This window comes from Schistocerca serialis, chromosome 2 (assembly GCF_023864345.2).
Source record: "Schistocerca serialis cubense isolate TAMUIC-IGC-003099 chromosome 2, iqSchSeri2.2, whole genome shotgun sequence".
Taxonomy (NCBI): domain Eukaryota; kingdom Metazoa; phylum Arthropoda; class Insecta; order Orthoptera; family Acrididae; genus Schistocerca; species Schistocerca serialis.
The window spans coordinates 551,357,147-551,373,500 of record NC_064639.1 but is presented as its reverse complement, the minus strand read 5'-3'; the positions used below and the strand labels follow the sequence as shown (position 1 = coordinate 551,373,500).

The 16,354-nt window shown below is 40.0% G+C and overlaps 1 protein-coding gene across 1 annotated transcript in view; it reads right to left on the bottom strand.

The window, feature by feature from the left end:
• LOC126456201 (esterase E4-like) overlaps positions 1–16,354 on the bottom strand; it is a 405,384-nt gene that overhangs the window by 40,850 nt on the left and 348,180 nt on the right. The window contains exon 9 of the mRNA XM_050091955.1: positions 13,395–13,573. Within this exon, the coding sequence (XP_049947912.1) occupies positions 13,395–13,573 (179 nt within the window). The remainder of the gene's footprint in view (positions 1–13,394; positions 13,574–16,354) is intronic.

The window sequence follows — 16,354 nt, the reverse complement described above, 5'->3', positions numbered from 1 at the left end:
TGGGTTTCAAGTCCCGTCAATATCGAGGTCATAATAGACAGAATGCAAGCTTGGATGGCGTCAAGGATAGGGAAGGAAATCGGCTGTGCTTTTTCAAAGGAATCATCTTGGAATTTGAGTGGAACAGTCTAAAGAAATCATGCAAAACCTATACTTGGATGCCAAATGTGGGTTTGAACTGCCATCCTCCTGAATGTGAGTGCATTGTGCTAACCATTGCGCCACCTCGCTCAGTGACTGATAACTCAAGAGTGGCCCTGTCCTTTTGGCAGAAGTTGCTAATACTCTGCTAGAAACAAGATAAGAGAGAGAAGATTTTGTGTTTTATCATGATATAAGGCTTTTTGTAATCTTCTTAGTGATTGTAATTTAGAAAATAATGACTGCTGTTGGTGAACACAGTGCCTGATTTACTTTCTTTGTTGGCAGGTCCGCTGCCACTGTGAGGAGGTAACTACTAAATGTAGTAGCCATTGCTGTCAATGTGTCATCTATACTTTATAATCAGAAATTACAATACCATACAGTGGGGGATTTACTAGCAGGCTGAGGAGGCTGGAGCCTAGGGCAGCAGATTTTAGTGGTGGCAAATTTGGTGTCTTTTTTGTGTCTTACAGAAATTAAAAAGATTCATATATATATGCCTAAATGTTAGTAAGTCCACACAAACAATTCAACAGGTAATATGTTCCACTACTTAGATTAATTTTTCTACAACATGGGTAGTAGTGTTGGTTTTGGTGAGGGGACGAATGACATGACTGTTTGCTCAGTGTTGTTGTTGTTGTTGTTGTGGTCTTCAGTCCTGAGACTGGTTTGATGCAGCTCTCCATGCTACTCTATCCCGTGCAAGCCTCTTCATCTCCCAGTACCTACTGCAACCTAAATCCTTCTGAATCCGCTTAGTGTATTCATCTCTTGGTCTCTCTCTACGATTTTTACCCTCCACGCTGCCCTCCAATACTAAATTGGTGATCCCTTGATGCCTCAGAACATGTCCTACCAACCGATCCCTTCTTCTGGTCAAGTTGTGCCACAAACTTCTCTTCTCCCCAATCCTATTCAATACTTCCTCATTAGTTATGTGGTCTACCCATCTAATCTTCAGCATTCTTCTGTAGCACCACATTTCGAAAGCTTCTATTCTCTTCTTGTCCAAACTATTTATCGTCCATGTTTCACTTCCATACACGGCTACACTCCATACAAATACTTTCAGAAATGACTTCCTGATACTTAAATCTATACTCGATGTTAACAAATTTCTCTTCTTCAGAAACGCTTTCCTTGCCATTGCCAGTCTATATTTTATATCTTCTCTACTTCGACCATCATCAGTTATTTTGCTCCCCAAATAGCAAAACTCCTTTACTACTTTAAGTGTCTCATTTCCTAATCTAATTCCCTCAGCATCACCCGACTTAATTCGACTACATTCCATTATCCTCGTTTTGCTTTTGTTGATGTTCATCTTATATCATCCTTTCAAGACACTGTCCATTCCATTCAACTGCTCTTCCAAGTCCTTTGCTGTCTCTGACAGAATCACAATGTCATCGGTGAACCTCAAAGTTTTTATTTCTTCTCCATGGATTTTAATACCTACTCCGAATTTTTCTTTTGTTTCCTTTACTGCTTGCTCAGTGTGACTGGCCAAAATGACTGCACAAGCATGGTGTGGACACTGCAGAAGCTGAAGCAAGATCATGCTATTGTAGGCATATGTCACGTGGTGGCACTGAGTTCAAGAGAGACAGATACAGAGTGGCGATACAAATGGGGAAGTCCCATCTGGTATTTACTTCAAAAACAAAAGAAAAGCTGCCTTGGTTGATTGTATCTTGCAAATTCTAATACGATCTGGTCATGATAATTTGACAATTCATGCAATGGCTGCTGGGAATGGCCTTGCCCACACATTAAAGATGTCAAGGGGAATGGAGTGGTAATGGGGAGCCAGCATCTGCTGCTTGCAGCATATCCTTAACAATGTTTATAGTACCACTTCATGTTTATGGGCAGATTAATGTTGGCGGCACTCAGAGACAAAAGAATATCTTTCAGCTAGTGCTGATTTTCTCTGCTTGTACCAGCAGAAGTGCAATCATCAAGTTATCGTAGCCAAACAACATGTATGAATATTTCTCTGGCACATTTTTTCTGGTTGTACGCTGCAATTTTTCAAATTATTTCATGGACTGTATGAATAACTTCATAACATAACATCAACAATGTGTAAAAACTTATAGTAGATAAGTAATCATAATATATTACAATAAATCATTCATAACAAATCAGTAACACATAATTTAACTTGAGAAATAGCTATTTTGGAAGCTACATAAAGAGATTTTGTTTTTTTTGTATGATATTTAAATAAATTTCTTGTACATATGTTTGGTAATTATTCAGTGTCTGAAGTCTAAATCAAGGATACTGATAATTATGTACAAGAAGTAAAACTCCTATGTAATCTTTTTGATTTCAGTTCTTGGATAACAATTGTTAGAATGAGTGATGGGAGAGAGTGATGTAGTGGCACTGAGTATAAAATCAAAGGCCAAAATGGAAACAGAAAAACAAGAAGATATTATGTGTAAAACAATAAAAATTGTCAATTTTTTTTATAAGTGGTAGTGGAAGTGGTCTTGAAAGACCAGGAGCTTTCATAACATGCACTGACACAATACTATCTGGAAAAGATGAACCGTATTTGAACTCTGCAGCCCAACAACAACAGTCATCTGTTGAAAATCTGCTTTTGAGAAATGGATATTTATGTTTTTGATGGAGAGGCAATAGAGGAATCATCAATAAGTATAACAGTTGAAGATGCATCTCAGAATCAGATATTAAGTAGTGACCAAGGGCAAACAACAGTAAATCTAAACAAAGATTCAGCTCTATGGGAAATTGAAGATACCTTAAGGGCGATTATCGAAAGGTACCACTTCATTCAAAATAAGTGCTGTGACTTCTCTAAAAGTGAAAAAATATATGCTGATCAGTGTTGTTTCTTACCAGTAAGTATCTCCCAAAGAAAAATGAAAACGAATGAAGTGTATGACTGAAATTGGTTGGTTTATTCTAAAAGTAAAAGATCTGTATATTGTGGGCCCTGTTTGGTGTTTGGTCCATTGGATATTAAGACTCAGTTTGAGAACAAAGGATTTAATGGCTGGAAAAATTCAAAACAATGAGAACCTCAGCATGAAAACTCTGCATATCATCAATCTAGTATCCTTAGTTTGAAAGCTAGAAGTGAGATCAATGGCTGACTCAACAATTTTCTGCATGCTTAGACTGATGAAGAAATTGCTTATTGGAGAAACTTTCTGAAGAGGGTTGTTACTGCTGTGAAGTGACTGTGTTCAAGAGGTCTCACTTGCAGAGGAAAGAATGAAAAGTTCAGTGATCCACATAACAGAAATTGTTATTATGATTTTGGTACTGTTAGAAGCATTTGATCCTTTTTTAGCCATTCATATTTAATCATGTGGGAATCAAATATCTGGAAGTACCTGTTACTTATCAAAGACAGATTGTGATGAGTTTGTGCTCTTGGTGGATCATAAAGTCTTAAAACAGATTGATGATAAGATAAGAGGGGTGAAATATTTTTCCTTAATCATGGGTTCCCATAGCTCATGTGAACTAACTTACCCTTATCATTAGATACATTTTGGAAAAAGATGAAATGTGTGAAAGATTTATTAAATTCTTGACCTCAGAGGGCTGTGAAGCTGAAGAAATGTTTTCCGCCATTATTTCAGAACTCAAAACACTCAGCATAAGTACTGCTCACTCTTTAAATTTATAACTACAGCTACACTGAATATTGCAGAGAAGCTTGTTGCTTGTTCATGTTGCTTTAAGAAATCTACATTTTTCTTTTATAACTGTCACACAACACTGGCAAAAATTAGTGACTGAAATTGAGGAAGGGGAAGTGCTAAAGAGAGTAAATCTGACACATTGGTCAGCTAGAGAGGACACATGTAGAAGTCTGAGAGATTCTTGGCACAAAGTCCTTAAAACTGGAATCAATCATGAATGATTGTAACAGAAAAGCCTGTAATACAAAATGAAGTAACAGGAATATTTTTGAGTTTAGAAAAGCTGGAAATGGTGGTAATGGTTGATGTGTGGAAAGTATTTTTGGAAAGAATAAAGAAAGTGAATGTTCAAATTCAGGCTTCTACCACAGTTGGATCAGTGTGCTGATCTTCATGAATCTCTTTGCATGTTTTTCATTTGAACAAGAAAATTTTAAGTATTTTAAAGAAAAGGCGATGGAATTAAGCATGTCAAAGCAGTATACAAAAGACTTGGGAAAAAGACAACCTAAAAAGGAAAGAAATTTATGATGAAATATTGGATGAAGGGATGAGAATGACTGTGAATGATATTTTCAGGGTTAACACATTTCTCATCCTCAGAAAAAAAGTGAATTGTCATCATCAGTTCTTAGTGGAAAAAGCCCTTTTCTTGGAATAAATGTATCCTACCGATTTACAGACCAACTTAGTTCAAGAACGCATACATTTTCAGTGTCACATTTGTTCTGAAAGAATTTTGGCAAAACTAAATCTGGATCATTCCTGAAAAAACAGAATTTGCAAAACATATATCCAATTGGATATAGCAGTTCGCATAGCTCTGTGTACACAATCAACAAATTATTTGGGTAAGAGAAGCTTTTCTTGCTTAAAACAGGTGAAAAATTATCTAAGATATACCTCAAACCAGGAAAAGCTAAACACATTAGCTCCTTTGTGCATAGAGGCAGAACTAATGAACAACATTTTGTATGATGATGTAACTTTCATAACTTAAGTAATTGAATTTCATCATAATCATTAGCCAAATTTTTACCAGATAACTGAATATGTAAAAAAAATTATTTAATTATTTTAACTGAATGTACATTATTGTGTAAATAGTCTTAAGGCAGACCTTACCCTGCCTTATTAGTAGTACATGACTGAGCTTGTATTAGCTCATAAATATACCCCAAAACTATTTTTTGTGCAATCTTAACTATATTGTTGGGTTGTAAAAATAATCTAGGATCTAAACATCAATCCTATAATTCACAATCATCCTAAGTACTGGAAAAAGGTGGTGTTACTAGGATGATAGTGCACAAATCATAAAGTTACAATTTCATTGACAAAGTAGGGTTTTGAATTGTTGAGAATGGTAGGGATGGAAAAATGTGAATAGCCTACTTGTGGCCAACATGGAAATTTGCCACTGATATCATGTTCATAATGTACATGTCCTTATCCCCAGCCAAATATACTTGTGAATTATTGGTACTTTTGAGAGGTAAGATTAAAAACATAAATAAAACAGAGTAGTATTTATATTGTTATTTGTGTTGGAAAACATAGTGCAGGTCACAGTTGAGATGCTTACATAATCATTTAAAATGATGATACATTTCATAGAAGTTCACATGACACAAACCAGTGTTTTGTATTTAAAAAAAAAAAAAAAGAAAGAAACCACTGTACACACTGATTTCTGGATGGTACAGTGCTGATGCACAACACTGAATTGAGATTTTTACAATAGTTGTACTGGGTAATTTATTATGTCAATGAGAGCACCACAGAAATAATGATACCTATACATTATGTAAGAGGATCTTAGCACAATAAAATGCTTTGTATTGCAATGAACATTTCCATTTTATTTTATTTTTGGTATTTTAAAGAAGAGTGATGGTTTTATGGGAGTGAAGCTAAGGCATTAATTATGATATCACTTTTGCATTGCTAGAGGTCCAAACCACTACAAAGTTTAACCTATAAGTGTGCTGCAATTCTTGAGTTATCACTTATTAACAAAGTAAAATACTAGTAATGTTTCCTGTAACATTACAAAATGTAATACATTTTCAGTATGTAAGAGTGACCCATACATTTGTTGTTTTTATTTATGCAAAGGAATGGAGTGGATATAGAGTTATGATTAAATTAATTTGAGAGACTAATTGAGAATTGGTCAGCAATAAAACTCTGGAAACAGTACAACAGTAAAAATGTGAAAGATGCATATAAGACTGCTGGCTGACAGCTGACGGCATGATTAGACTGCTGAGGGCATGCGTTCCACCTGGCATTCTGAAGACTGTGCATTGGTACATTGAGGGTGCACTCTCCCAATTAATTGTATTTGTATGGCTGTAGCAACTTGTCTAATAGAGACACATGCAAGTTTGCCTTCAGTGCCTAGTAGGTGTGGATGTTGAATATTGTCTCAACTGTAAGGGCTTCGTTTTTCTGTCAGTGGATCATGAGCTCATCTCTTTCATGAGGAACCACACAAATGAGAAATAGCAAGGCAGCTGAGAGAAATAAGAGTAAGGAAAGACAGCAATTGATAAATAAAGCCTACTAAGAATGTAGAGGGCTACTGAAATTCAGTAAAAAAGGAATTTCACAACTTTTCATTTTTTAAGCTTAGTAATGTTGAGGTTACTATATATATAAAATACACAAGAAATCAGTAATCAAATACACAAGGAATCAATAATCAAAGTGATAACTATAATTGATTCTAAATAAATGAACCAATAACTAAAACAGATGTTGAAAAGACCTTTTTTACTAGAAAATGAAGTTGTAAGTCTGATGATGCTATCATTAGAGAAATTAAGGAAGTAAATGGAGAAACATATGCATAAACATATTGATGATTTGCAAAAGCAATTACATAGTTGTATGGACCAGTTATAATGGTGAATAGAAGATGAGTTTGAGAATTTGTAAGCGCTACACACCAGACAGGAGAGAGTAAGGTAGGATGTGCTTACAAGCTGTGAGCAACTGCACACTCTTATGAGCTGAAATACTCACAGAGAAAGAGGATTTGAGAAATGAAGTACAGCTCAAAGATGAAGGGGCTGAAAATCAAAATGGTGTTTCACTGGTGAGCCAAAAAACAGGTATTAATCAAGACAGCAAGTTTGTCCTTGGTAACTACTTCTATTCTACAGAAGAATTTATATTTATGTCATTTTTAAAAGGCAGTGGGCTGGAATTACTATTTCAGTCTACATTTTTTAGGCTTGTAAGTGGTCAACATGTAGTCATATTTACATATCAGTGCATAATGTGAGTATAAAATGACTCGTTACACATTATTATGATTAAATGTACAAATTATTTATACAGTATGAAAGTAACTACCAATAACTTAAGGAAGAGAGTGTATCCCTGATTGGGAAAGATAGGTAATAAGGTTGATTCTCTGAAGTGTGCAAAGACATTTGTATAGAGGAGACTGATTGAAAAGAAAAGCTGTAACCAAACTGAAAGTTAGTTTGAACACAACAATGCTTTAAAAGGCATGGTCATGTTGGTGGTGAATATGCCTCTGCTTTCCTCTGACCTTTTGACTGACCTACTTAGTTTGTTATAGAGGAGTCACAATTTAATGTAGATTGCAAATGTGAGTACAGCTCGGTATTTTTCATATTAATGAACATTAGTAATGAAATGAATAATTAAAAGTTAAAAATTCTGGAATCAACTGAAGACTGAGCTGAAGATCTTTGAACCTAGAGTCTGGCACTTAACCAGAAGAAAATGTGAAATCAAATTGTGAACATCTTGACATTGCTGTGGTTGTGGGCTTCAGTCTGAAGACTGGTTTAAAGCAGTTCTTCCTACTAGTCTGTCCTGCATGTGGCTCTTTACCTCTGCAGAACTACTGTGGTCAACATCTATTTGAAGCTTTTTGCTTTATTCAAGCCTTGGTCTTCCTCTACTTTTTTGACACTCCCCCCCTCCTCCCCCCTCCCACCCTCCACCACCACCACCACCACTGTCTCACCTCATTGTTCTCTCTCTTATCAAATCTCTTGTTAACTGGTGCTTCAGGTTGTTTCCTACAACCAGTACTTTATTTTAGTCAAGTTGTGCTATAAATTTCTTAACATACCCAGCTGATCTTCAACAGTTTTCTGTAGCACCACATTTCAAAAGCATCTCATCTAAACCATTTATCATCCACATTTCATTTCTGTACAAAGGTACACTCCCAGAAAACACTTTCAGAAAGACTTCTGAGACTTAAATTTATATTTGATATTAACAAATTTCTCATTTTGAGAATCGCTTTTCTTGTCATTGGCAGCTTGCATTTTATATATTCTCTACTTTGACTTTTACGTTATTTTGTTGCCAACTTTTAGTGCCTCATTTACTTATGCAATGCCTTTAGCATCACTTGATTTAATTTGATTACATTCAATTACACTTGTTTACCTTTTGTTGATGTTCATCTTGCAATCTGTTTTCAAGACTATCAATTTTCTTCAAGTGCTGTTTCAAGTCATTTGCTACCTTTGATAGTAGTGTCATTGACAAATATCCAAGTTTTTATTTCTTCTCCCTGAACTTTAATTTTCTTTCCAAGTTTCTGCTTGATTTCCTTTATTGCTTGCTCAATGAACTGACTGAATAACTTTAGTTTGTCTCACTCCTTATTCGACAATTGCTTTCCTTTCATATCCTTTGACTGTCATGCAGTCTCGTTTCTGTACAGGTTGTAGATGACATATTTCTCACTGTATTTAATTCCTGTTACTTTCAAAATATCAAAGTATATTCCAGACAACAATACAAAAAGCTTTTTCTACATCCACAAATGTTACACTGATGGAAAGAAAAAAAAAAAAAAAAAAAGAGTTGTAGCACCAAGGAGGAATTGTGCGACACAAATGAAAGGTGGTAGGCATGTTTCTACGTCTGAAAGACAATGCCTATGCACATTACATGTCAGCTACAAGAGTGGAGCTAGTAGCACTACTATGAGAATGCAGATCAGGTTTGCTTTAAATACTTGCTGTAACAGTCATGAGCATTAGTTACCTTTGGACTGGACATGGTGAGCTAATGTTAATCAAGAATGCCTTTAAGATGACAAAGATATCATTATCTACACCTCATTTAGTTTGAATGAGGTCATGTAATAGGGCTATGAGAAGCTGAATGTTCCTTCTATCAGGAAGTCTTGGCAGGAATGTAGCCACTCTAAATGACTGTTGGCAGCAGTGGTGATGGTGTTGCACGGTCACAGGAAGACTGGGCTCCAAACAGCCATGTGGCACCACCAAGAGTGAAGACGATCATGTTCTATATATGGCTCTGGTGCATTGTACTGCAGCTGCAGCAACAATTTTAGCAGCAGTTGGTACTGCAGCCTGACTTTATGAAATTGGTTACTTCAAGGGCAGCTCCAAGCCAGATATCCAGTAGCATACGTTCCACTGACCCCAAACCATCACCATTAGTGACTTCAGTGGAGTCAAGTGAGAGTTCACTGGAGGGCAGGGTGGAGGTCTGGTGTGTTTTCTCATGAAAGCTGGTTCTGCCTCAGTGTCAGTGATGGGCACATGTTGGATAGAAGGAGGCCAGTTGAGGGCCTGCAACCAACCTGTCTGCACACCAGACACACTGGACCTACACCTGGAGTTATGGTCTGGGATGCAATTGCATACTGTGAATTTGTATGTAAATCTGGTTATTCCATTCATGAACAGCATTCCAGGGGGTGTTTCCCAATGGATGACACTGGCTAACATACCACTGTTGTAACCCAACATACTCTACAGTATATCAACATGTTGCCTTGGCCTGCTTGATCACCAGATCTGTCTCCAACTGAGCACATATGGGACATTATCAGACTGAAACTCCAGTGTAATCCACAAATAATATTAACCATCCCTATATTAAACTTCTTGGCAGGTTAAAATTGTGTGCCAGACTGAGACTCGATCTCGCCCACGAAAGACAAAGGTCCCGAGTTCAAGTCTCGGTCCGGCATACAGTTTTAATCTGCCAGAAAGTTTCATATCAGTGCACACTCCACTGCAGAGTGAAAATCTCATTGTGGAAACATCCCTATATTGACTGACCAAGTGCAACAGGCATGGAACTCCAACCCAAAAACTGACACCTGGCACCTGTATGACACAATGCATGCATATCTACATGCTTGCATTCAACATTGTGGTGTTTACACCAGTTATTAATATACAGCAGTTCACATTTGCAGTGGCTTATCTTGTGTTTACGTTAACCTGTGACCTTGCAATGTTAATCACTTAAATATGTTACCTAGATAAATGTATTTCTGAAATATCATCACACTATTTTTTAGTGTTGTTATTTTTTTCTGTCAGTGTTTAAACAGAGGTTTCTCTCAGTCTTCTAAGGTAACCCATATCAAGTAAGAAATATTGGCTTATGCGCAAATATTCATGCCTATTAGAAAGAATAACAGGAATTAATTTGATTTATAAATTAAAAAAAAAAAAAAATGTGTATGTGGGGTGGGGAGGGGGGGGGGGGGGGGGGGGGGGAGATGTCTTGGTTAAATAAAGTGCTACTAAAACCAATCAGTTTGAACAGTTTACATTGTGTATCAATAGAGGACTGACCCATCATTTACCCACATCTGAACCTGCAGGTGAGGAACATTTTATATTGTATCTGAATGCTTTTAAAGGGACAGTTCCTGAGATATGGGATGTTTGATTCAGCTGAACAGGGATGCTGTGTGATGATGGATGCTCTATGTAGTAGATTTTCAGACCTATGAAGAATCTGAGGCTACATTTAAAACCAAATATTGGTTTGAAAGCACTCAGAAAAAAAACATAGATTGGAAGTACTTAGTCTGAAACCATATGAACCAATCTGTTTGACTTCATAGGGCAAACATTATGAGAAAATATGGAAAGAGGGGAAAAGGAGGACTCAAAAGAGCCCAGAAATGTGGAGACCATGGAAACATAGAAATGGTTATGCAAATTCAGTTCTAGTGCAATGAGTAATGTGTATTATGGTTCATCAAGAAAAAAGGAAAATACTAAGAAGTCCTCATAGTCTCCCCCCCCCTCCCCCACCTCCCTCATCCAAAATTTGAGTCCAAGTATGGATGAATACATAACTTATGGAAGAGAAGACTGAGTTTCATGCAGTGAATCAGATAAGAAAAACTCCCATGCCTCTATGGGACCGTTACATCCTTGGAGGTGAAATCAAACATGGGAGGCAGTAAGTAGATTGATCCTGTTTAATGAAGAGCATAACCTTAGAGACTTGCTGGCAGGAAGACAGGAAACTATAGAGGAATGTTTTAATTACATATTTGTAAGGTTTATACACTCCTGGAAATGGAAAAAAGAACACATTGACACCGGTGTGTCAGATCCACCATACTTGCTCCGGACACTGCGAGAGGGCTGTACAAGCAATGATCACACGCACGGCACAGCGGACACACCAGGAACCGCGGTGTTGGCCGTCGAATGGCGCTAGTTGCGCAGCATTTGTGCACCGCCGCCGTCATTGTCAGCCAGTTTGCCGTGGCATACGGAGCTCCATCGCAGTCTTTAACACTGGTAGCATGCCGCGACAGCGTGGACGTGAACCGTATGTGCAGTTGACGGACTTTGAGCGAGGGCGTATAGTGGGCATGCGGGAGGCCGGGTGGATGTACCGCCGAATTGCTCAACACGTGGGGCGTGAGGTCTCCACAGTACATCGATGTTGTCGCCAGTGGTCGGCGGAAGGTGCACGTGCCCGTCGACCTGGGAACGGACCGCAGCGACGCACGGATGCACGCCAAGACCGTAGGATCCTACGCAGTGCCGTAGGGGACCGCCCCGCCACTTCCCAGCAAATTAGGGACACTGTTGCTCCTGGGGTATCGGCGAGGACCATTCGCAACCGTCTCCATGAAGCTGGGCTACGGACCCGAACACCGTTAGGCCGTCTTCCGCTCACGCCCCAACATCGTGCAGCCCGCCTCCAGTGGTGTCGCGACAGGCGTGAATGGAGGGACGAATGGAGACGTGTCGTCTTCAGCGATGAGAGTCGCTTCTGCCTTGGTGCCAATGATGGTCGTATGCGTGTTTGGTGCCGTGCAGGTGAGCGCCACAATCAGGACTGCTTACGACCGAGGCACACAGGGCCAACACCCGGCATCATGGTGTGGGGAGCGATCTCCTACACTGGCCGTACACCACTGGTGATCGTCGAGGGGACACTGAATAGTGCACGGTACATCCAAACCGTCATCGAACCCATCGTTCTACCGTTCCTAGACCGGCAAGGGAACTTGCTGTTCCAACAGAACAATGTACGTCCGCATGTATCCCGTGCCACCCAACGTGCTCTAGAAGGTGTAAGTCAGCTACCCTGGCCAGCAAGATCTCCGGATCTGTCCCCCATTGAGCATGTTTGGGACTGGATGAAGCGTCGTCTCACGCGGTCTGCACGTCCAGCACGAATGGTGGTCCAACTGAGGCGCCAGGTGGAAATGGCATGGCAAGCCGTTCCACACGACTACATCCAGCATCTCTACGATCGTCTCCATGGGAGAATAGCAGCCTGCATTGCTGCGAAAGGTGGATATACACTGTACTAGTGCCGACATTGTGCATGCTCTGTTGCCTGTGTCTATGTGCCTGTGGTTCAGTCAGTGTGATCATGTGATGTATCTGACCCCAGGAATGTGTCAATAAAGTTTCCCCTTCCTGTGACAATGAATTCACGGTGTTCTTATTTCAATTTCCAGGAGTGTAGATGAAACAATGAGTGACACTGTAGCAGATTTGTATAGTGATGTGAGAGTAATTGATTGAAGACTGGAGGTCAAAGAACTTTTCTTCACTGTCTGTATTAAGATTTTGGGAATCATGGGCTCTACAGTAAAATCTATTAAGGAAGTGATCAAACTGAAAAAGGCTTGTATTGAGGCTTCCTATTTGCTTGACCGTGCTCTGTATTTCACCACGTTCTTCAGGTGACATCCTCAAATCCTAACATGCATTAATCTCAGGATAAGGCAACATATTACTCAGATAGAAACAGGAGACTATTGACTAGAATTATTGATGTAAATTAAGTTTATTAAAAATTTTCTGATTCTTCCAACCACTTCATAATGTTTGGACCACTTTCATTGTACTGTAATTTAAGATAATAATATATTTGCATATATTATTGTGGAAAACGTACATATGCCTTTCACACAAAACAGAATGTGTCTGGTCCAATGGAAGAGGAAGCATGAAGGTCCAAATTTACCAATTTACAAACAAGACAAAAAGAATACAGTAAGCAATATTTCACTTGATACCTCCCTGATAGACTAAAATTGTGTGCCAGAATGAGGCTGAGACCTAGACTTTGCCTTGTGAGGCCAATGCACTTAACTGCTGAACTATCCAGCTACTCCTTCATCCTACTTCACAGCTTCCATGTACCAACACATATACATGATATGTTCACCTGTTGTGCAGCATCCTTACATATTGTTCTCTACCATTAGACTGCTTGTGATTTTCTTACATAAATATTTCTTACCAAAACAAGCCTCCTATAGCGATCATCTGGTGATGTGTTGCCAAAATAAAATTGTTTTAATTTATCACAAACTGCTTTTCTTGTATGTAGGTCTTTTATAAGAAGACTATCACCAAACACTAATTCAAAATTGTCAATCATGAAATCCATTTTTTCTGTATCCTTTAGAATTCCAGTAACTGTAAAACATAAAAATAAATTTCAGTTCCAGAAAAAAATCACTGTATTTTGTTGTTAACCAGAATTTAGGATAAATGAGTACCAATTTTGTAAACAGATGTATTATTTTTGTGATTATTTTCATACGGCCAGCAGTAAAATAAATGTAGTATTGCTGACAGCATTGTAAGAAAGTTAATGGAATCTTGGACATTTGGAACCAGGGCACATGTCTTAAGGCATCAAGGAGAAAAGAAAAGGATTGATGAAGTTAAGTGTGGAGAACCAAAGAAGCTAATAAAGTGAAGGATAGGAGAGACAACCTATGTATGTCTTGCAGGAGAAATCAAATAAGAGCAAGGCATGCCCCAACATTACAATATACTCTTAGCAAATATACACTCCTGGAAATGGAAAAAAGAACACATTGACACCGGTGTGTCAGACCCACCATACTTGCTCCGGACACTGCGAGAGGGCTGTACAAGCAATGATCACACGCACGGCACAGCGGACACACCAGGAACCGCGGTGTTGGCCGTCGAATGGCGCTAGCTGCGCAGCATTTGTGCACCGCCGCCGTCAGTGTCAGCCAGTTTGCCGTGGCATACGGAGCTCCGTCGCAGTCTTTAACACTGGTAGCATGCCACGACAGTGTGGACGTGAACCGTATGTGCAGTTGACGGACTTTGAGCGAGGGCGTATAGTGGGCATGCGCGAGGCCGGGTGGACGTACCGCCGAATTGCTCAAGACGTGGGGCGTGAGGTCTCCACAGTACATCAATGTTGTCGCCAGTGGTCGGCGGAAGGTGCACGTGCCCGTCGACTTGGGACCGGACCGCAGCGACGCACGGATGCACGCCAAGACCGTAGGATCCTACGCAGTGCCGTAGGGGACCGCACCGCCACTTCCCAGCAAATTAGGGACACTGTTGCTCCTGGGGTATCGGCAAGGACCATTCGCAACCGTCTCCATGAAGCTGGGCTACGGTCCCGCACACCGTTAGGCCGTCTTCCGCTCACGCCCCAACATCGTGCAGCCCGCCTCCAGTGGTGTCGCGACAAGCATGAATGGAGGGATGAATGGAGACGTGTCGTCTTCAGCGATGAGAGTCGCTTCTGCCTTGGTGCCAATGATGGTCGTATGCGTGTTTGGCGCCATGCAGGTGAGCGCCACAATCAGGACTGCATACGACCGAGGCACACAGGGCCAACACCCGGCATCATGGTGTGGGGAGCAATCTCCTACACTGGCCGTACACCACTGGTGATCGTCGAGGGGACACTGAATAGTGCACAGTACATCCAAACCGTCATCGAACCCATCGTTCTACCATTCCTAGACCGGTAAGGGAACTTGCTGTTCCAACAGGACAATGCACGTCCGCATGTATCCCGTGCCACCCAACGTGCTCTAGAAGGTGTAAGTCAACTACCCTGGCCAGCAAGATCTCCGGATCTGTCCCCCATTGAGCATGTTTGGGACTGGATGAAGCGTCGTCTCACGCGGTCTGCACGTCCAGCACGAACGCTGGTCCAACTGAGGCGCCAGGTGGAAATGGCATGGCAAGCCGTTCCACAGGACTACATCCAGCATCTCTACGATCGTCTCCATGGGAGAATAGCAGCCTGCATTGCTGCGAAAGGTGGATATACACTGTACTAGTGCCGACATTGTGCATGCCCTGTTGCCTGTGTCTATGTGCCTGTGGTTCTGTCAGTGTGATCATGTGATGTATCTGACCCCAGGAATGTGTCAATAAAGTTTCCCCTTCCTGGGACAATGAATTCACGGTGTTCTTATTTCAATTTCCAGGAGTGTAGATTTTGGTAACATTGATCATATGAAACTCTAGGTCCTTCATTCAGTCACTTGGTACAGGAAACTGTAGAGAGCATGACTCAAACCAATGCTATATCTGTTAACTGCTAGAACACCTTGCAGGTGTCTGTCACTGATTATGGTTATGAACACCACATCAGGTATGTGAATGTACTGAAGACATCTTAGCAAACACAACACTGCATGTAATTCTGAACAGGCAGACACAAACAGCAAAAGTATATCTGAGAACACCACAAGAAATGTAATTGTCCATTGTTACTCATGATATGTATTTGACTTGCTAAAACTCTGGTAGCTCTCTCAGGTCATTGTCATATGAAACAGTTGTACACTGAGAACTCACACTGCAAGGAAATAGTTGTGAAAGGGAGGAAGTCCACAGGTGACCAATATTTGGTGTGAACACTGACAACAGATGGTTTTGGGGACATCAGTGCTAGTGACACTGCTGATAAGAGAGTTTCCACAGTAGTGTGAAGTATCCGAGAGCAATATGAGCAAGACAGTTCAGTTTAGAACCTGATATAATGTAGCTGGGCTGTATGCTCTCTGCATCAATAAAGGTGTATCACACTATATCATGTTGGCTACCCACACATCTCTTTATACTGGTTAAGGAAATCTACCACATGCTCATTCTGAGAAAGTGTAATGCAACATGCACACGAAAATAATTGAAAAGAAATGTATTATAGTGAAATTTCCAGTTTTTAAGGTTGCTGCACAAATTGGTGACAGTCTTGATGATGTATGAACAGGATGTAAAAGAGATACGTAGACAAATTTGTCAAGTTATTAGTGTAGATAAAAAGGAACATTTCTGTCAATGAAACAGATGTCACAGACACACTGTTTCCCTGCTATTGGCCATTGAAGACTTCAATGCTGGATTCCCTCAGGCCAACATTCACAGTTGTTTTGACCATTTAGTATGCAACATATTGACACTGGAATC